The sequence below is a fragment of the Pteropus vampyrus genome, unplaced genomic scaffold, assembly GCF_000151845.1.
Source record: "Pteropus vampyrus isolate Shadow unplaced genomic scaffold, Pvam_2.0 Scaffold180, whole genome shotgun sequence".
Lineage (NCBI taxonomy): Eukaryota > Metazoa > Chordata > Mammalia > Chiroptera > Pteropodidae > Pteropus > Pteropus vampyrus.
Window position 1 is genome coordinate 998,328 of NW_011888961.1, and position 18,831 is coordinate 1,017,158.

Consider the following 18,831-nt stretch of genomic DNA (forward strand, 5'->3'; position numbering starts at 1 on the left):
ACAGTATATTTTCCTAACTCTTAGCTTCTTCCTTACGAAAGCTGCTAAGTATAAAATACTGAAAGAGTTAAGAGGGACGTTTAATTGGAATGAAGGCATTCTCTCTCTCTGACTTCAAACAAACAATAGATAAGTTGTCCTTAACTTATTGAGACATAAGACGATGTAGGACCACTTGATCTCTGATATTAATAAAGCTTCTGAGTCCTAACACCAAGTGCAAAACAAGTAACTCAACTTGTATGAAAAAAACCTGATTAAGACAGTATAACAAACCATGATGTAAAATAAAAGTTAATCTAAATTCGCAATATATAAATCACAGCCAAAACTAAAAGATTTTGTCATTAACAGTTATGACTTCCCAAGCCAGAGAAAACTTACTGTATTTTAAGAATCAACTAAAGTTGACAGACAGCAGGTATTCTGTAAGTTGCAATAGCAATTGAGTAGCTGCAGATTGCATAAATGTGTTGTGTCACATAATATCAAAGTTATTTGCAAAAATTATACAATCTGGAATGCTTGAATATGAGACACAACAATGTACTGAAACATACATTTATAAGAAAATGAGAGCAATCGTTAATATAAAAGGTATCTGGGGGATGCATTAAGTTAGCAGTGCTATCAAGGTTAAATAGGTAAAGTAAGTTCTTTTCAGTCAGCTACCCAGAATTTCGGTCACATTCGCCTCTATCTTCTTTGCAAATCTCGTACCTCTCCTGTGTCTTCTGGCTTACCTCGCTTAAGGTCGTCAAAGTCCCATGGGCAAATATTGATCGAGGGCAGATAAGGGCTACTTCCTCTAAACATGCTGAAATGTAAAGATTTTCCTAGTGTCACCAGGGGAACGACTTTTTGGCTAGTGTGACTTCTCTGCGATGACGCCGCTCCGCCCTCCTTAGTCGTCCGCCCATGCCTTTCACAGTTCCCCTGACTGACAAATACTCCTTGGGGATTTCTGATCCTTATTCCTTCTGTCTCACATCGAATTTAGAGCTTCTTCCTTCTCCTTTTCTTTCTGGGGATATTACAGTTTAAAAGTGTCCCAGACCTCCTATTTCCGAGGCCCTGCTATCATATTTGCACTTAAAGCAGACGAGGCAGGTAAAGCTACGTTTCTTTCAGCATTTGGTTCACCTGGGGTCTCGAACTCCCACGGACACACCTCAGCTCGCGGTGTTAGAGGTGGCTGGAAGTTGGTACTTGGGTTATAGGAGCCAGGCCCATTTTCTTCGGAGGAAGATGTCTTTTTTTCCTGGTCTCCTACTGGGTTGAGATTTTCATTCTCTATTTTTGATGCTACGACTTTTGGAGGCAGTTCTCCATACTGCCCAGCACACGCATTGGCTGCATAATGCTGACTGCCACTCTCCTCTTTTGCTCTTGATGGGGGAACCTGAGTCTTGGAAATCCAATGCTTCTCATCTTCAAAAAGGGACTGACCTTGGCTCTCCCAAGGGCAGACCTCAGCCTTGTCTACGCCCTTTTGATTAGACTGCTGACATAGTTCAGCGGCCTTGGGCTTGTGATGAGATTTCTCCTTTAAGGAAAAAGAGGTGTTCTTCTCCATTTCAGAAGCCGCAATAGATACGTGCTTTTGAACTTTTGGTTCTGAAGGCACGGGACCAGGCGTCAGGTCATAAATCTCCCAAGGGCACACTTCCCCAATGTCAAAGTTGTCCTTCATCTGGGTGGTGCTTGGGCTCATGTCACAACCGGCAGTGGCGGGGTTGGCCCTTTGTTGCTTCATAATCCCAGATTTCTGAGGTTTTCTCGGCTCTTCCAAATGACCGGAGTTTGGGGGAGCACAGTCTTTAGTCTCTGCATTATCCGAATTTGAGTATTTTCTGTTTGTCTCTTTATCTTTTGGCAGAGGTCTCTGGGACTTCGCACGCTCTTCCCCGCCTGACGTTTGGGTTTTCCCAGCTAATCCAAGAGTCTTCTCCTTGGCACTTGCGATGACGCTGAGGGACTTCTGTAACATGGACGTTCGTGGGTGGCCCGGCTTCTTCTCCGAGCTGAGATTGTGAGCGCTTGCCGACTTACACACCAGAGGCACTGACTCCGTAGACTCGGCCTCGTTGTTCCCTTTCAGCGTCTGTGTTAGTTTCCTACCTAACAGGGACTCCAGGGTGGAGTCTTCTGTCGCCTCTTCCTCTTGGCTTTCGGTGGGTAAGCTGCTGGACTCTCCCGCGGGCTCTCTCACGTGGTCATACGTGCTGTGGGATTTCTTCAGTGAGAAGACTCGGTTTTTCAGGGACTCCTCCTTGGCTTTCCCAGTGTTACCCGAAGACTCCTGTGGGTTCTTCTTGGCGAGGGCGGTGCTCTTGGTCGCACTGTGGTCCGTGACGTCCTTGTCTTCTTTGGAGCACTGCCTGCTGACTGTCTCTGGGATCTCGGTTATACGCCTCATGATTGAACGGCCTAAGCCCTTCTTCGAGCACCGCTTTTTCTGGAGGTGGGGGTTATTTGTGATCATCTTCTTCCTTTTATATATTTCCAACTGGGCATAGAGTTTCTTCAGCTCATCCTGCCAGAACGAGAGTAAATTCACAGAAGTGGGAAACTTAGTGTTTCAGCCAGATATCACTGAAGGTAATTTGAATGCAATAAGCTCTTTAGAGAAATTATTCTATAGCTCTTCCTAACATCTCTACTCGTCAATTCTCTCTTTCTTACTTTCTGATTGCTTTGTGTTTTGTTTCACATCCAGTTGAAACTTTAACGCATGAACCCATCAAGCCTTGCTTCATGGAGCAAGCACTTTGAACTTGTGAGTTATGTGGGCCAGACTATGCCTAGACCATAACAAAAGACAGCATATAGTCTCCTGATAAACCACATCCCTGGAATAATATTAGAAGCATCATGTAACTATTGATAAAATTACACCTAATATTAGATTAGGTTTAAAGGATAATAGGCCATCAAATACTAAGAGCATCTTCTTCCTCCAAATGCTGACATGTTGTCACAGATTATTTTAAATAATCCAGGCTCTCTGCTCACAGATCTATCCTACCTTTTCATCAGCAAAGTGCCATATAGCATACTATGAAACATGTATAACAAGTTCATCATTATGACAGCTGGTAAGTCAGTGGAGACTATCAAGATTGGCTTGCGCATTCTAATTTATACTGTGATTACACATTTTAGAACTGGATCAACTCTGCATTTGATGTCTTTAGTTCTTATACAAACACATTCTCTCATTTTCTTTCTCTCTAATGCATAAATGCAACATGTATATCAACCCACAATGCTTGCCTGTAGAAATGGGTCTAATCTGAAATAAGAAATAGGAAACACTGGTATTACCCTGATGTCCTCTGGATCCAAGCTGTGCTCACTCCAGGCTGAGTTGATACTGCTGTTCAGGTAGGATCCAGACCGGCCCATGTCCAGCTCATCCTCATATGCTTCTGTAGCAATGTCATCTCGTGGGTTATTGCTTGAATGTGAAAACTGCAACAGATATTCAGTATGAGCTCTAGACAATATCCACGGTAAGACACAGCATAATTTCTAAAGGTTCTAGTGTTAAGGTCATTTCTTGAGCTTTGATGAATTCATTCACTGAACGCCTTATAAAAGTTTGCTGCTCTATTTGTGTGGTGCTTTCCATGTTACATACTGAGGTGCATGGTTCCCTCTTTGACTTCTATTTTCATCCTTGTCTTTTCTCCGGGCTTCCAGTGTTAACTTACATTACTCCTCTGCCACGATATTTGCATTTTGAACATAAAAATAAGTATGAGAATACAAACAAATGTTCCCCAAGTGTAGCAATTTAGGTCCATTGGCAGCTAGACAGGAATTTGTTTTGAGCAGTGGGGTTTATCACGTTTGTCATTTTGCTTCCCGTAGGAGAGGCTGTATTTCATCTTTGGGCACAGTTGGCCCAGATCCCAGAAATTTGACTTTCAGTCTATTACACCTTTAAAAAAAGTCTACCTTCAAAAGGGGAAGGGATTAAGAAGTACAAACTGGCAGTTATAAAAACAGTCGTGGGGATGTAAAGTATAGCATAAGGAATATAATATTGTAATAACTACTGATGGTGTCAGGGTGATACTAGACTTATAGGGGTGATCATTTTGTAAGTTATATAAATATCTAATCACTATATTGTACAACTAAAACTAATATAATATCGTGTATCGACTGTAATTGAAAAACAATTTTTAATTATTTGAAAAAGCCTACTTTTGAGATTCAGGAGACAGGAGGTCTGAATTCCAGCCCCAGCAGTGCAGACGGGGAGATCTTAAATGAGGCCCAGGAACTCTCCAGAGCTCAGTGCCTTCTCCTCCTCAGAGAACTCTGGGCTGGATGGTCTCTACGTTTGAAATTCAAGGAGTCACTGCAATTACAGTTTTTTCCTCGAGCTCATTATTCTCAAGCTCCTCCACTACGTTTTGACATATCTTTATTATTTTCATGTAGTGTTCTGATATTTTTCAGTTTCATGTGCTCTTGCTATCTCTAGTCTTCAAAAGGAGGAGTGAGGGAGAATGAACTGGGTAAACAATGGAAAGCAGAGAAAATCGAAAAAACAGCCCAGCTGCTCTTCACACGATATTTAAACCAAGTGATCGTCCTATGAGCATTGAGAGAATAGTTTAGAGAACATGAATTCTCTTCTACCAGCTTGTCATCAGGTCAAATACTCCTTTACAAAATTAACAGATCACCCTTTGATGACAGAGATATTTTAATGTCAAAGTTCATTAAAATATTCAGGTAGGCAGGTGAACAGAAATGTGAGATAATATGTGAAATGGTAATTCTCTATTTAAGTAATAATGAATGTTTTGTAATTGGGACTGGCTGAGAAATCACGGAAACTGATAAATCTTTCCTTCACTGTTCTACACATGTTTATGGTTCCAATATGTGCCATTAACTTAAGGCCATGACGATGAATAAAATAGGGTCCCTGTCCTCCAACACATGCTACTAGTTAAACCTTGGAGCTTATTTATAAAAATGGTGTTTTTTTTTTCTCTTGAGCAAAGTCTTAGAGACTATCATGAGTTTAAGAAACAGTTATTTTGTCAGATATTGTCAATTTCCTGCTTTATTATTTTCCTTCTGTTTATCTCCATCTGAAATACTATTTTAAACATTTCTTATTTATCTTTCCTGTTTCCCCATCCCACCCTCCAGAAGTACTACAAGAGCACAGATTTTTATCTGTTCATTACTTTTACTCCAGGATCTAGAATAGTGCTTAGCAAATCTCAATAATTTTAAAAAATTTTCTGCTATTCAGATACAATTCACACATCATAAAATTCTCAATTTTAGATTGTACCATTCCATATTTTCTAGTATATTCACAGGGTTGAATTACAGAATATTTTCATTATCCCAAATAGAAGCCTTGAACTCATGAAGCAGTCACTTCCATTGCCCCCGTTCCCCCTGCCCCTGGCAACCACTAACCTGCTTTCTGTCTCTCCAGAGTTCTCTATTCTGGACTTTCACATAAATGTAATCATACAATATGTGGCTTTTGTGTCTGGCTTCTTTCACTCGGCATAATGTTTTCGAGTTTTGTATGAGTTGTAGCATGTATCAATGCTTTGTTTCTTTTTATTGATGAATATTATTTCATTGTATGCATATACCACATTTTATTTATATATTTTTCAGTTGATGGAAACTTGGGTTATTTCCACTTTTTGGCTATTAAGAATAGTGCAGCTATAAACATTCATGTACAAATTTTTGTGTGAAAATATGTTTTCAATTTTCTTTGCAGCTCAATAACAACTTATTGAATGAATAGTCTGAGTATATATATCCATCTAATAAAAGTGTTATATATTATGCAAAGTATAAAAATGATAAGGATAAATTGTATTAACAGACTAATCCATGAAAATTGTGCCTATCTGGTATAATTCAAATAAGGAAGAAAATAGGCATTTGCTTTGTTTATAATCATTTGACCTTCTCAATCAGGCTGAATTTCAATGTTTTGGTTAATTTTGAGAGTTGAGGTAAAGCTTGGGGTAAAAGACAAGATATCACAGTTCTTAAATAAAAATGGGAAAAAAAAGTCAACTATAACTGAAAAATAAAAATTAAAAAAAAAAAAACAGTTATTGTTTCCGCCATCCTAATGTTATGTTGTGAGGTACTGATAAAGACTGATCACTTTGTAAGATATAAAAATGTCTAATCACTATTTTGTACATCTGAAACTAATATTATATGTCACCTATATTAAAAAATAAATTCAAAACAGGAAAAAAGACAATGTTCTAATATTTTGTTGTTCTGTGTATAAAAGAGGAAAATAATGATAATAATAATTTGTATTATCTGTTTTTTTCCCCAAATTCTGTTATTTTATTTCATTCCAAGCAGCCTTATTGTAATCATGTCATAGATGAGCAAACTGAAATTCAAAGAGATGATAAGTCTTGGCTAATACCATATTATACAGCTTGTTTGTGATGAAGCATGAGTTCATAATCCATGCATTCTGAGTTGCGGCCCATTTCCTCCCACTACACCATGCTGCCTAAATAAGTCCTTGTCGCAATCTATCATTATTAAGCACGACTCATCGATATACATTATAATTATTTATTTCTATTTAAATAAACATTCTCTGAATGTTTAAAACACAATATTTCTCGGAACGAGTCCAAAACAATGATCCAAATAATTCTTAGGATAATTCTCTTTAAAATCATCTTGATTTTATAGTTACAATGAAAGCCATCTTGAACCAATAATAATTAAAACATAACTGAATATTGAAATACTTGGAAAAAGGCTGAAACAGATGATGGGTTTTGTAGAAATTAAGTCATTTAACAATTATGTGAGATGTTTAATAAATCCCATAAGAAGACAGACACCTAGTTGTCTGAGGAGGGGGCTTTAAGAACATTTTAGATGTCAAGCAAATCTCCATACTTCCCTTTGCCTGTACTGCCAGATATTTTTTAAAGGAGCAATAACTTAATGCTCATTTAAGATAATTGTCTTGCAAGAGAAAAGTAACATTAGAGGAATACCTTTGGAATCAAAAGCAACCCGATGGTGACTGTCACAGTCAAATGAGTATGTGCAAAATACAGCATCAACATCCAATCAGACTGAAGCCTTGAGGCGAAAACAAATCTGAAATGAGAATTTACCAAGTTAGCAATCTAACAAGATTTCTACTTAAAATACTAGATACTTGGAAACTCTTTGCCTCAATATATTAAGAAAAAGAAAAGAAGAAGGGAGGGAAAGGGAGGGAGGGAGGGAGGAAAGGAGGGTGGTAGGGGGAGAGAGAGAGAGAGAAAGAGAAAGAGAGAGAGAGAGAGGGAAAGAGAAAAAGAAAGGAAGGAGAGATGGAAGAAGAGAGGGAGGGAGAGGGTAGAGAGGGAAGGAATAAAGAAAGAAAAGGAAGGAAGAAAGGAACGGAGGGAGGGAGAGAAGGAAGGAAGGAAAAGGTAGGAAGGAAGGAAGGAAGGAAGGAAGGAAGGAAGGAAGGAAGGAAGGAAGGAAGGAAGATTGCAATGTAGTAGATAAAATGAATACAGTCATGGTTTGTAAAATACATTTTTAAAATAAAAATTTTAGTTGCTTTAAAGCCATATTTAATATATTATCTTATCGAAGAATTTATAAAGTTGTGTTCCAGGACATCCCTGCAGGAGAAATGGGCAGGGAAAATTCAGTACTGGTATATACTCTGCTAATTTTGAAATATTTTTATAACCCAACAGGTACATGTACAAACAAAAACTCATATTTTTTAAGGACTCATCCTTATGTAGAAACTACTTTTTGCTTTATTTAAGAACATTTTATACAATCATATCTTTCTTTTAATTTTTCCCATCAATTGTTATCCATGAAAGGTAGATATGAGATTTTACTGCTTTTTGAAATTTGTCTCAATAATACACATCATCAAATTTGAAAAGCTAACATCCTAAGAAAAACTCATGATATAATCATAAAATAAACATATATGAATTTAAAAATCAAAGGAACTAATTTTTATATCTGCACTATACCATATTTGTGACAAATTTATTAAGTAAATTAATATAACTATTTGAAATAAAATTTTCATCAAGGGATTTCTACCTCATTTTCACCTCCATCATGCACCCTGTTACCCTCCATCCCCCAATAAAAGTCCATCAAGCTAAAATAGAAGCTCAAGATTTACCCAAAATGGAGAGATATTTCTCCCTGTGTCTGGAGACATAAACAAAATAGACTCGCAACATACACAGAAGTGCAGAATGCTCATGATAGCTCACATATAACCAAAAACAATTTTCTGAATTACCATTTTTTTTCTAAGACTTTTGTGAGAAAAATGGCCTTTTATTTGCCATGAATATGACTGAATATTCACTTTGTTCAGCGATAAGATAGTCTGTGCTGGGTCAGGTGAGATTTTTTTTTAAGCACTGAAATAGAATCATCACACTCAGTAGCAAGTTACAGTGTCTAAGGCATAGTATTGAGGCACAGAACCAATATGAAATGTGCCCCAGAAAGATAATACAGTCCCAACCTGCCGGGGCTGTTGCCAGTACTAGAGCAGACAGTTACATCAAAGGAACTGCATTTACAGTCTAAGAGCATCTTCACGTTTTGGGAATTCTTGTCTCAAATGCCAATACAAGTGAACTTGACCCTGCCTGACAATATCCAGAAGGGAGAATGGTTATATATATTTTAAATTAAAATGGCGAATCTTTCAAAAAATAATTTTGACATATACTGATATCAATTGTCCTTAATCAACTTTTAATTACTGCCAAGTTGTAGTTTTCAGATTGTAGTTCTGACTAGAAATATCTTAAGAAAAATTGGGTTTTGAAGTAGTTTTAAAACTCCGTTTTTAAAATATAAAATAGGTCTAAAAGCCAGGAGCATAGAAATATTTGAAGATTGAGGTTAAGAATAAAAGCAAACTTTTTAAATATCTTGCACTTTCTTAAAGGTTTGCTTTATGCACTAAAAATAACTAAAGGATTAGAATCGACCAGGCAAAATCCCTTCTGCATTATTTACCCTTCTAGAGTTCATCCTTGTAATTTATTTTTGTTCAATCTGTTTGGTAAGAATGAAAGTATATCTGCTTATAATATGTAGTCATAATTTTTATTTATATATGTATATATACACACACATATATTTACATGATTTTAAATTTTAAGCAGACAAAAAAGTACATATGCCCTATCGAAAGAGAATTTTGCTGATGTCAGAAGCCTTGTTTAATATTATTTCATTCCATGAAAAAATTTCCAAGATGGGTCCAGCTGATTTAAAATATGATGCTATTGGTTCTTATTCTTGGACTTTATCAACATTAGAACCACACATATATAAATTCAGTCCATGTGTAAATAAGAAATTACGTATACTTGCTTTAATTATTACTGTCTATTACTTGCTCCCTACTTGTTCCCCCGAGATCAGTGTTCTGTAGATTTACTGCGTTAAACTACAATCCCATCCTTGCCCTTTTATGTCTATATAAATTAAATTTCCAAAAGAGAGTAGATTATACTATGATTCTCCAAAACCAAATTGCCACACTCTAATCAAGTCTGGTCTATGTAAAAAGGTAAGTCAGATTGGGAACCAAAAATCTTTTCCCATCAGGAACCTGAGGGTTTGCCATCAGGTCTGTTTAGCCTTGCCTAAGAAAATGCGCTTTGTATGGCAGTCACATTCTGACAACAGAAGACATTTAAACTCATCTGTAATAAGCTTTTTTGAATGATTATAACTCTTTAGTTGGTTTGTTAATATAGCATTTAATTTATAAATGGTTCTAGAGAAACATGTTCGTTAGATCTCGAAACATATGTGTTTGATATTCTGCAAACAGCCCAAGTGTAGCTTTTCTTGGGAGATGGTTTGGGAGGAAGTAAAGCCTCTAGAGTCTGGCCCACCACACAGTGCTCTCTGGCTACTACATCGGGGACCCAGTCTCGGATTTTTGAACTCCAGTCTGAGTAGGACTGAGCTCTTCTCTTCACTATTTATTACTTCATATTTCTCGTCTCATCTTTCCTCCCTCTTTGAATCTCTCACTTCTCTCTTGCGCGAGGGGGCCAGACAGAACAAGGAGAAAAATTCCCTTGATTTCTGGCCTTTCGATAGTGTTTCCAGAGTTGTCAGATCATAAATACTTCTTTTTATTACTAAAAGTTTAAAAAGTGTAGGTTCTGCCGATGGCCCAGTTGCTCCCCGGAATCATCTACTCCTAGAAGTACAAGGAGTACAAGTTTCGTTGTATGATTATTTACTAAAGTGAAAGATGGGTATTATCCTGCAAAACTTCCACAGATCTACAACCTCCCAGCCCAGCTCTCACTATTATTAATCTCCATCTTTCCACTAAGGGCAAAGACAAATATTCACAATTTCCAATTACATTCCTAAGCGCATCCTAACTTTTAATATTTGTCGAGCACTTGAATGACATCTTTTTGTTGTTTTTCAAATTACAGTATTCCTTTTTTATTGCTCTCACTGAGGTTTTCATTTCATTTTCAAATGTGAATCAGGTGAAAATTCTCAGAAGGTAAGTCATGCATATTTCATTCTGTTCACTTATCATAAGCCGCTTTCTTCCTCCTTTATACTCATCTACTAGAGAGATACATGCGATATCAAAAAAAAAAAACAAAACAAAAAACCCCACACAAAACAAACAAACAAAAAAACTGGCAGGCCAAGTGTCCAGGCCATACATTCTTACTACTGGAAGTTATTGCTAAAATGTGATGATAACAAAAACTCCATTGCACACAAAAATCTAGTCATCAGCTTGAAGTAGTTTTTTTGGTTTCAAATTCAGAATTCACAGACATGTGTTGTCTATCTGAGTAAAATTTTGAAAAGTATAAACCAGTATATTAAATATGAATGAAAACGTAGACGATTTATCTATATCTACTTTATAATGTATGTATGTATTACTTTATACCTTCAGAACAAAAAACACTATACATCATAAACAATATCTAATGACATCCCCATAAATGGCTTAACATAATATAATAACAGTGAGTTAACCTTCAAAATAAATGAAAGCAATAAGCAACATATCAGAAGGAACTAAGAACAGCAGAGTTTTTTTTTTAAACTAAATTCATTTGTGATTTCTATGACAAATTAATCAACTTATAAAACACCGTCCTTCCTAAATCTTTCCATTATGCATATTATCCAATTCTGCTATTTAAATTAAGCTGCAAAACATCAGAAAAATAACACGGTTATTTACTAGCTCTACAGATCACTTGCCTAATTGTATGGAATATGGCAGAGATAATCAGCTCATTGTGAACTGCAACAGCCATATAGCGTGGCTCGTGAAATGCCGATGGGACTGTCCGCACTGCATAGCAGAGATAAACACCCCACAAGAGGAATAAAAATTCAGCTGTGAGAACAAAAAAAAAAAACAGACAACTTTCCATTAGTTTTATAAGTGAAGAAAAAAGTAAAATTTAAGTTCTTTAGCATGCATTTTGTGTTTATTATAGAAACAAATTTAGTTAGAAATAGATGCATATAAAATATCATTCATATATGAATATATATGCCATATAGTTTTAAATTTTATTCAGTGCATAGATTTTTCAAAGGTATACTTTGTTTCATTGTTTTTTTTTTTTTTTAACTGTGTTTGGTATCTCAATTTTTTCTTTTTGGTAAATACCTGGCTTTTTCTTAAAATAACTGTAAAATAATTTTCCACATTGCCAATCAAAGTTTAAGATGTACACAGAGCATCTGGGTCAGAATAAAGTCATCAAGCCACGTTTGTTTTAAAATGTTTATATGCAGCTTCTGGAAATTTAGGTTCTTACCGCATTGAATCTGTTTTAATATAAAGATATATCCTTTGCCAGAAATGTGAGAAAACAGGTTGTAAACATTCAGTGGCATATTTTATAACTATACCATTATTTCTTCACGCATGACAGATATCCCATCGTTTATAGGTGCAGTGCTGGAGGCTTAGTAAAATCCACAGTCACCTTGTTCGCTTGCTCAAGCCGAAAGAGACAAGTGCAGGATAAGGATAAGGGCTTTGCAATTGCACTAGACTTGAGTGGGCTCCCTAATTAACTTTGCATAATCTAAGGTAATTTAAACTTTCTGGCCAGTTCCCTTATCCGGAAAATGAGGATAATGAAAGTACATTTTTCATGGGATTATTTACTAACGAAAACAAATAATGGATATAAAGCATTTCACATTGTTTCTTATGTAGTAGATGTTAGATAAATATATAAATAAAAACATAAATGCTCAATAAATGATTCTTACTGGTAAACATCTAATTTGACTCTTTTTCAAACTGAACATTGCTATTTTAACTTATTCTTATCAAAAACTGTTATTACCCATTTTACCTGTCTTAGTGACATAACCTCATTGGAAGATACTATCTAATTAATAAGAAGAAAGCTCTAATTTGGAGAAAATATTTCATCGAATGCATTACCTAGAGGAAACCTACTTATATACTGAAGCACTGATTTCTGTTTCCATGTGCCAAGGTGTTTTATCTGCCAACATTTTAGCATATTTCTGCAAGTATTTAAACAATAGGTAGTGCTCCAATTATTGAAAATCCCTCAGGCAAACATATCTGTCAAGTGTTACTTGGAAATCCTAATGTGGTCAGAAGCCAAAGGAAAAAAATAAATCTCACTTGAAGATCTCCATGGATTTAGTGGAGGCTCCAGTTATTCTGTATGTTGGCCCCTGGCCATGTGCTGTGAATGTTCTTTCCAGCCAAGTTTTACTGGATCAGGAAAAGCAAATCAGGAAATGCTGAGGTCTTCATGTGTAACTTTCTTTCCTAAGTCTTGCATTTCTGTCCATGGTACTACTATTGCATCTTTTCCAGGGTTGAAAACTCAGAGACAGCAGTCATTGGCTAACTTCTCCTTGGAGTGATTTTTTTATATGTATCATTCTTCTCAATGCCCACAATTACAATTCTTGCCTAAGTCCCTATCCATTCACTTCATTCGTTACAACTATTTTTCAACTGTCCCATCTGAACCTGGCTTCACCCTGTGTTAATCCATTCTTCATAAGTGACAGGTTCATTTTCCTGCAACTCCACTTTGATTATGTCTGGATTTACCTAAATCTCTGTGTCTCCATTTTGGCTAAGTGATTCACAATTCTCTTAGAATATTTGCTCATACCCACGTAAGATGCTGGAAATAATTCCTGCCCCCAAAGGAAGACTATAAGGGGTTCCTGCCAGGGCAGACATGTCCTCATTTTTGAGACTTTCTTGCTGCACAGGCTTCACGTTATCTTCTCACATTACTTGGCCTTATTTTTTGTGCTTTATATTTCTTAGACCGTGACTTCTTGTCTAGTCTCTGATGCTCAGGCAGGTCTTTTGTGAGGTACTGCATGCATCTTCATTCATAAATCTTCAGTGGCTCACTATTATTTGACAAATCCTTGTTTCTAGCATTCTGAGCCCTCTATGACTTGATGTTACATATCCAACATGGTCTCCCAATGCTCCCCAACATAAACTCTAAGCCGATCCAGGAAGACTCTTTGTCCCATGAACACACCAAAGGTCTTTCTTGCTTCTGAGCCTTTTTGTTCATGCTCTTGCTCACATAAGAATTCTTGTCTCATATTTCCAAATCTTGACCAATTTTTCAATGTCCATTCAGGTTTCACCCCCATCACAAGGCCACCTGAAGTGATTCTAACCCACTGAATTTTCCTTCCTTTAATCTCTTATAGTCTTTAGCTATCTACAATCCATAATGCAGAGAATGATGCCACACAGTACATAATGAGGAGAGTAATGTTCATGGAGGCTTGTGAATCACTCCCCTCCTCAGCCCCAACTAGGTATGACTTTCTTCATGGCAAGATTGAGTCTTTCAATTACTTTTCTATCTTTGCTCACACTGATGATAGCACTACTCCTGAGCACATAAATAAGATTTAATAAATATTTGTTGAACTGAATGAATAGAAATGATATCATTTTCGTATTATTGGAGATGCAGACTTTCTGTTACTTTGTCACTCCATGTCACGTTGCAGGACCACACGTGGTCTGAAGATTGCATTGGCATTATTATTAATAGTGGCAACCCCTATTTATAGACGGATCACTAAGAGTGTGGTATTGTTCTTGGCACTCAGGAATTATGAATGCAAAAATATTATTAAACAACACTAGCACAAAAATATGCTGTAATTGAAGGATTCACATGTGGCTGAATTATAAAAACACTATCTCCTGCCAATTCTTGCAGTGTTTTTATATTATGTTATACTGAAGATTTAAAAAAAAAAAAGGAAAGTAGTTATCAAGTTAATTAGTATGCTGTAATGGAGAAGTATATTTTAAAATATGACAAAATAAGATCCCTCATACTAGCTAAGCTGAACATTAAAATCATTTCATTAGCAATATCGAACAATATGCTCGAGCTCAAAAACAATTTATTATGCAAAGTACCAATTAAACTAAATGTGATATATAAAAGTTATGTTGGGAAAAAAATCAGTTTCATATAATTAACTTCAAACTAACACTGCAATTAGTAAAGAAAATATGCAGATGTTACCAAATTTTGCAGTGTTATTACGTGGGAGTTGAAATATGCGGTGTGCTTCTGCTTTAGAAAATAACGTCTAGTGATAAATGATATTGATAGACGGCAGTAGTAGAGTTTACAAAGGGAATTTCACTTACATTTAAAGATTCAGATATGGCTTTCAGAAAACTAAGGTGTTTTATTTTTAGCCTATAAAGGATAACAGTTTAACAGTTAACTATTGTAACCTTTTAACAATTAACATACCATAATGAAGGTAATCTCGTTATCTTTCCAAAGGGCTGAGTCAAGCAAAGAAGTGGGAATAATATCAGTTCTTTGACACTGAAGATGTCCCAGCTCCGAGATCTAAGGCCACCCATAAGGGCTGAGAGAAAAACTGCTTCAAAGTGCAAATGTCTCTCAAGCTGTGATACTCTTGTTTGCCATGTTACAGAAGCATTTTGTATTAATAACATTTACCTTCCTTGGCCCCATTTGAAAATTATTTTTACATGGCATAAATAAATACATAAAGAAGCCTTCTATTTTTATCTTCCAAGTGTTTCTTTTAATGTCCTCTATTTTCTCTAAATCCTATCCACTTAGAAAATTTATGGTGAAAGTAAACTTGTGCTTCTACTCTAATAATGTGGTGGGCAGTAGAGTTATTCAGTATTAAATCAAACAATTTTAAAAATGCTTGAAAATAGCTCAAATTCCAGAGTTCCAGAGTTTGACTGGCATACAGTTGCCTTGGTATTCTGAGGTTTATCTGCCTTTTCTCTGGTTAAAATAAGGACAATTATGAGAGTTACAATGATTAAAACAATGGGAATACCAATTTTGAAAGAATTTTAACCTTGAAAGTGACTTTATTAGGCTCTATCTCTAGAACTTGGATCAAATTCTTCACAATCTCCTGTGCATCGCAAATGGAAAAGGTAGAGAAAATACACTTTTCTCTCTCTAGTATGTACACTTAAGATTTTTAAAGTTTGATATGCGGTGACAGATATTTAGTGAAACCCAGTTACTTCAGAGCTATGCAGCCACGTTACAGACCATGAATGTGAGAAGTGCTCACGAAGAATAAAATTAGAGACTTCTTGTGGTGTCACAGGGTCAATGTCAAAGCAGTAAGCTGCATCTTCCAGTAATGCTCCTTCTGTGTTGTTTGGAGAAGGGGTAGGAATTGGGATTATATGCTAACATTTTTTAAATGTATTTTAAAACTTCAACCTTTTATGAAAGGCTGTCAGCATCAGCATGATTTGCCTCCCCTTGGGCTAAGTTACTAGAAATTCACATATACTTTTTGAAGGGCTAGCTTGAGTGGCTTTAGAATGATTGTAGTGGGGGTTATATTTTTGTTTATTTATATTCCATTACTGTGGAAAAATATTTTACTTCCTCGAGGCATAGTTATCTGTATGATCCTAAAGGGCAAAGAGAAAATAATTTATTTTATATCTTAATTTTATTCTTTTAGTACCATTTTCTCATTTGGATGGTAAAGAAATTTTAACTTCCTTGTTAAATTTATAGCTTATAAAATCTTTGAGACAATTCTGCTGAGTTAGTTTGGCTCAGGACATTGCTTGACCACTGGGTAAGGGCTCGTGTGTTCACTGCAAATCTGCTGCTCTGTTGGCCAAATGGTCTCTGTGATTGTCCTTTTAATACAAGGAAAAGGTCTGCCAAAATCTTTTTGCCAGCTGAGTCAATCTACGGGATATCTCTGTTCAAGCAACAAAAGAGTTTTTTTTCCTCCTTAATGTTTTTCTCCCTTCTAAATCCTAGGGTTCCACACAACAGCTGAAACTCCTTAGCAGAAATGATCGTAACCACAGATATCTTAATTACTCTTACTCCACGTTCCTCAAGCTCTATCCCAAGACAATCCCCGCCCTCATCACCAGATTTCTTTAATTTCCGAAAGGGCAAAATGGCACTTGAAGTATAAAATTAAGATCTAAAATAAATTAATTTATCTTTTCTCTCTGCCTTTTAACAGCATATGTAAATACCGACTCTTTAAAGCAGCAAATGATTTTTCAGAACAAAGGGTATATAAATAAATGAGAAAAGAACCCCTACTTCCATCATTCTAAAAACACTCAAGTGAGACCTTTAAAATTGTGTGTGAATGTCTAGTGAGGTAGCTCAAGCCATGGCAGATGCACTGCCAATGTGGTCAGGCTTTTGTCATTTGACTGAAAATCAAAAGTACATTAAAAAAAAAGTGGTAACAAGTGATGCAGGGTGGATTAAGGCATGTGGTACACTAGAATAAAAGAAGATGCATGGAAATGAACCTAAATAATGAACATTAGTCTAAGTCAGATGAAAAGGAAGTCTAAATCTATTTTCCCCAATACTCATTAAATGGTGCTTATATCGCTTTTCATCTGTCATAATACAGTCTAATCTTCTAGGGTAATTAAGTATTTAGATCCTTAGAAACAATTGCTATTTTAGGATTTCCCTATATAACTCAGTAAGAGAGTTACTGTATTCTTCTCAGTTCCTTCTAAACATTGGCATATGACTAATTAAATTACTGAACACATTGTCTGTTTTGTGTGTTTAAAATATTTTACCAGGAAGGAAGAGAAGAAAGAATAAGAGCATGTCAGTGAAGAAGAGAGAACTAAAGATTAAATTTTCTGCAGTAAAAACATTCCATGTGAAATTCATGGAAATGAATTAGTACTTTTGAATAGTGAGGTGGTTACTACATTGTTATATCCTGAAAATGCATAAATATTTTAACATTCCCAATGGAATGGGAACCCAAACCTATCATACCTGTATAATTATTACTTAGATTTGTCTGTCTTTCTTTCAAACTTGGTGAATAAAATATATAGCAAGAATATCAAACTCTGAGGAGTTTCCAGTACCACAAACACCTTATGTATTAGTGGATTTTTCACAACTATGATGAGATGAGGGGAGATCTGAATTTATAAGAGTCCTGTCAGAGACCAGTAATTAGATCATATAAAAGCAGTTGAGAAAACTCATGGCAAATTAGTGATATAGAAAGATACAGAGAATAATAGAATATAAAGAAGGTAAATGGAAACCTGGATAGAGCTTTTTGTATATATTCTTGTGCTAGGTTAGAAAAGGCAGCAATAGCTTTATTCTCAATTATATCCCTTGTTAATCACAGTGGCTTATCATCACCTAACTTCCAGAAGAAACCAAGGAAACATTTCAGTGTTTACCTAGACCTCCACTAAGTTTGGCATAGAGATTTAGCACGGAATGGAAGTTCTAAATGTTCTTGATGTCACCATCTATCAGTCACTCTCTGCAGCCTTGCTGTTATTTCTTGTAGGTAAGTTAGGAATCTGCCCTCATATTCTAACTCATCTGGGTCATTGGTACTGCTTCAGTACCTTCAGTATATGTTCTGAATGTGTAGTCAGAAACTGACTGCTAACCAACTAAACGTGCTAAAGAATGAGCTCCGCTGTATCATCACCACCTCTACGATTCAATTTACGTATTCCAAACGTGGAAGCCCAAACTGGAGAACTTTGCTGGCAACTCTAAATTTAGGTGTCAAGATGTGGTCTTACTGACTCTAGGGTTGAAATTATAAAGGTTAATTCAGGCACGAGATGTTAATTCCGCCCATTTGTCAGTTTGTACCAGCCAATTAGGAAACTCATAGGGTAAAACAGTTTTAACTTTTTTACCATGACAAATTTTAATGATATTATATAAAAAAATCATGAATATGGACAATTGACTACCAACTTACTAACTTCGGTTACTAGATTTAGGAGAAAAAAAACCTGGTAATGCTAAACACAACATTTTTCAAAATGAGTATGACTTGGGATATTTATTTGCTTTCTTTATTAATTTAAGAAAATGTTTCCCTGTCCTAACCTCTTTATTCTTTAAATAGATCTAGGAGAATGGTGAAATAATAAAAATTTTTATCTAAAGCAAATCAGTTTTATTCTGCTTCAATATTTATAAAAGCACTGTGCAATTCTGATTTGCTATGCCAATTTTGTACCAATCTCTTATTTTGACTATTGGACAAGTCGGAGATAAAATTTTATAAAAGGGCTAAGGGTTGCCAATTTAATTTATATAATTTGCTCAAAAACAACTCCCCAAATAAGAATGTACACTTTTACCATTAAAATGAAATTGGAGACAATTGTGTAACACCTGGATTTTGAGATTTAACGTTTCC

General features: G+C 35.8%; 1 protein-coding gene across 1 annotated transcript in view; it reads right to left on the reverse strand.

Moving 5' to 3' along the window:
- Positions 1–1,060: 1,060 nt before the first annotated feature.
- GPR158 (G protein-coupled receptor 158) overlaps positions 1,061–18,831 on the reverse strand; it is a 341,897-nt gene continuing 324,126 nt past the window's right edge. The window contains exons 8-11 of the mRNA XM_011371016.1: positions 11,308–11,446; positions 7,047–7,152; positions 3,328–3,474; positions 1,061–2,536 (exon numbers count right to left, since the gene is read on the reverse strand). Coding sequence (XP_011369318.1) covers positions 1,061–2,536; positions 3,328–3,474; positions 7,047–7,152; positions 11,308–11,446 — 1,868 coding nt within the window. The remainder of the gene's footprint in view (positions 2,537–3,327; positions 3,475–7,046; positions 7,153–11,307; positions 11,447–18,831) is intronic.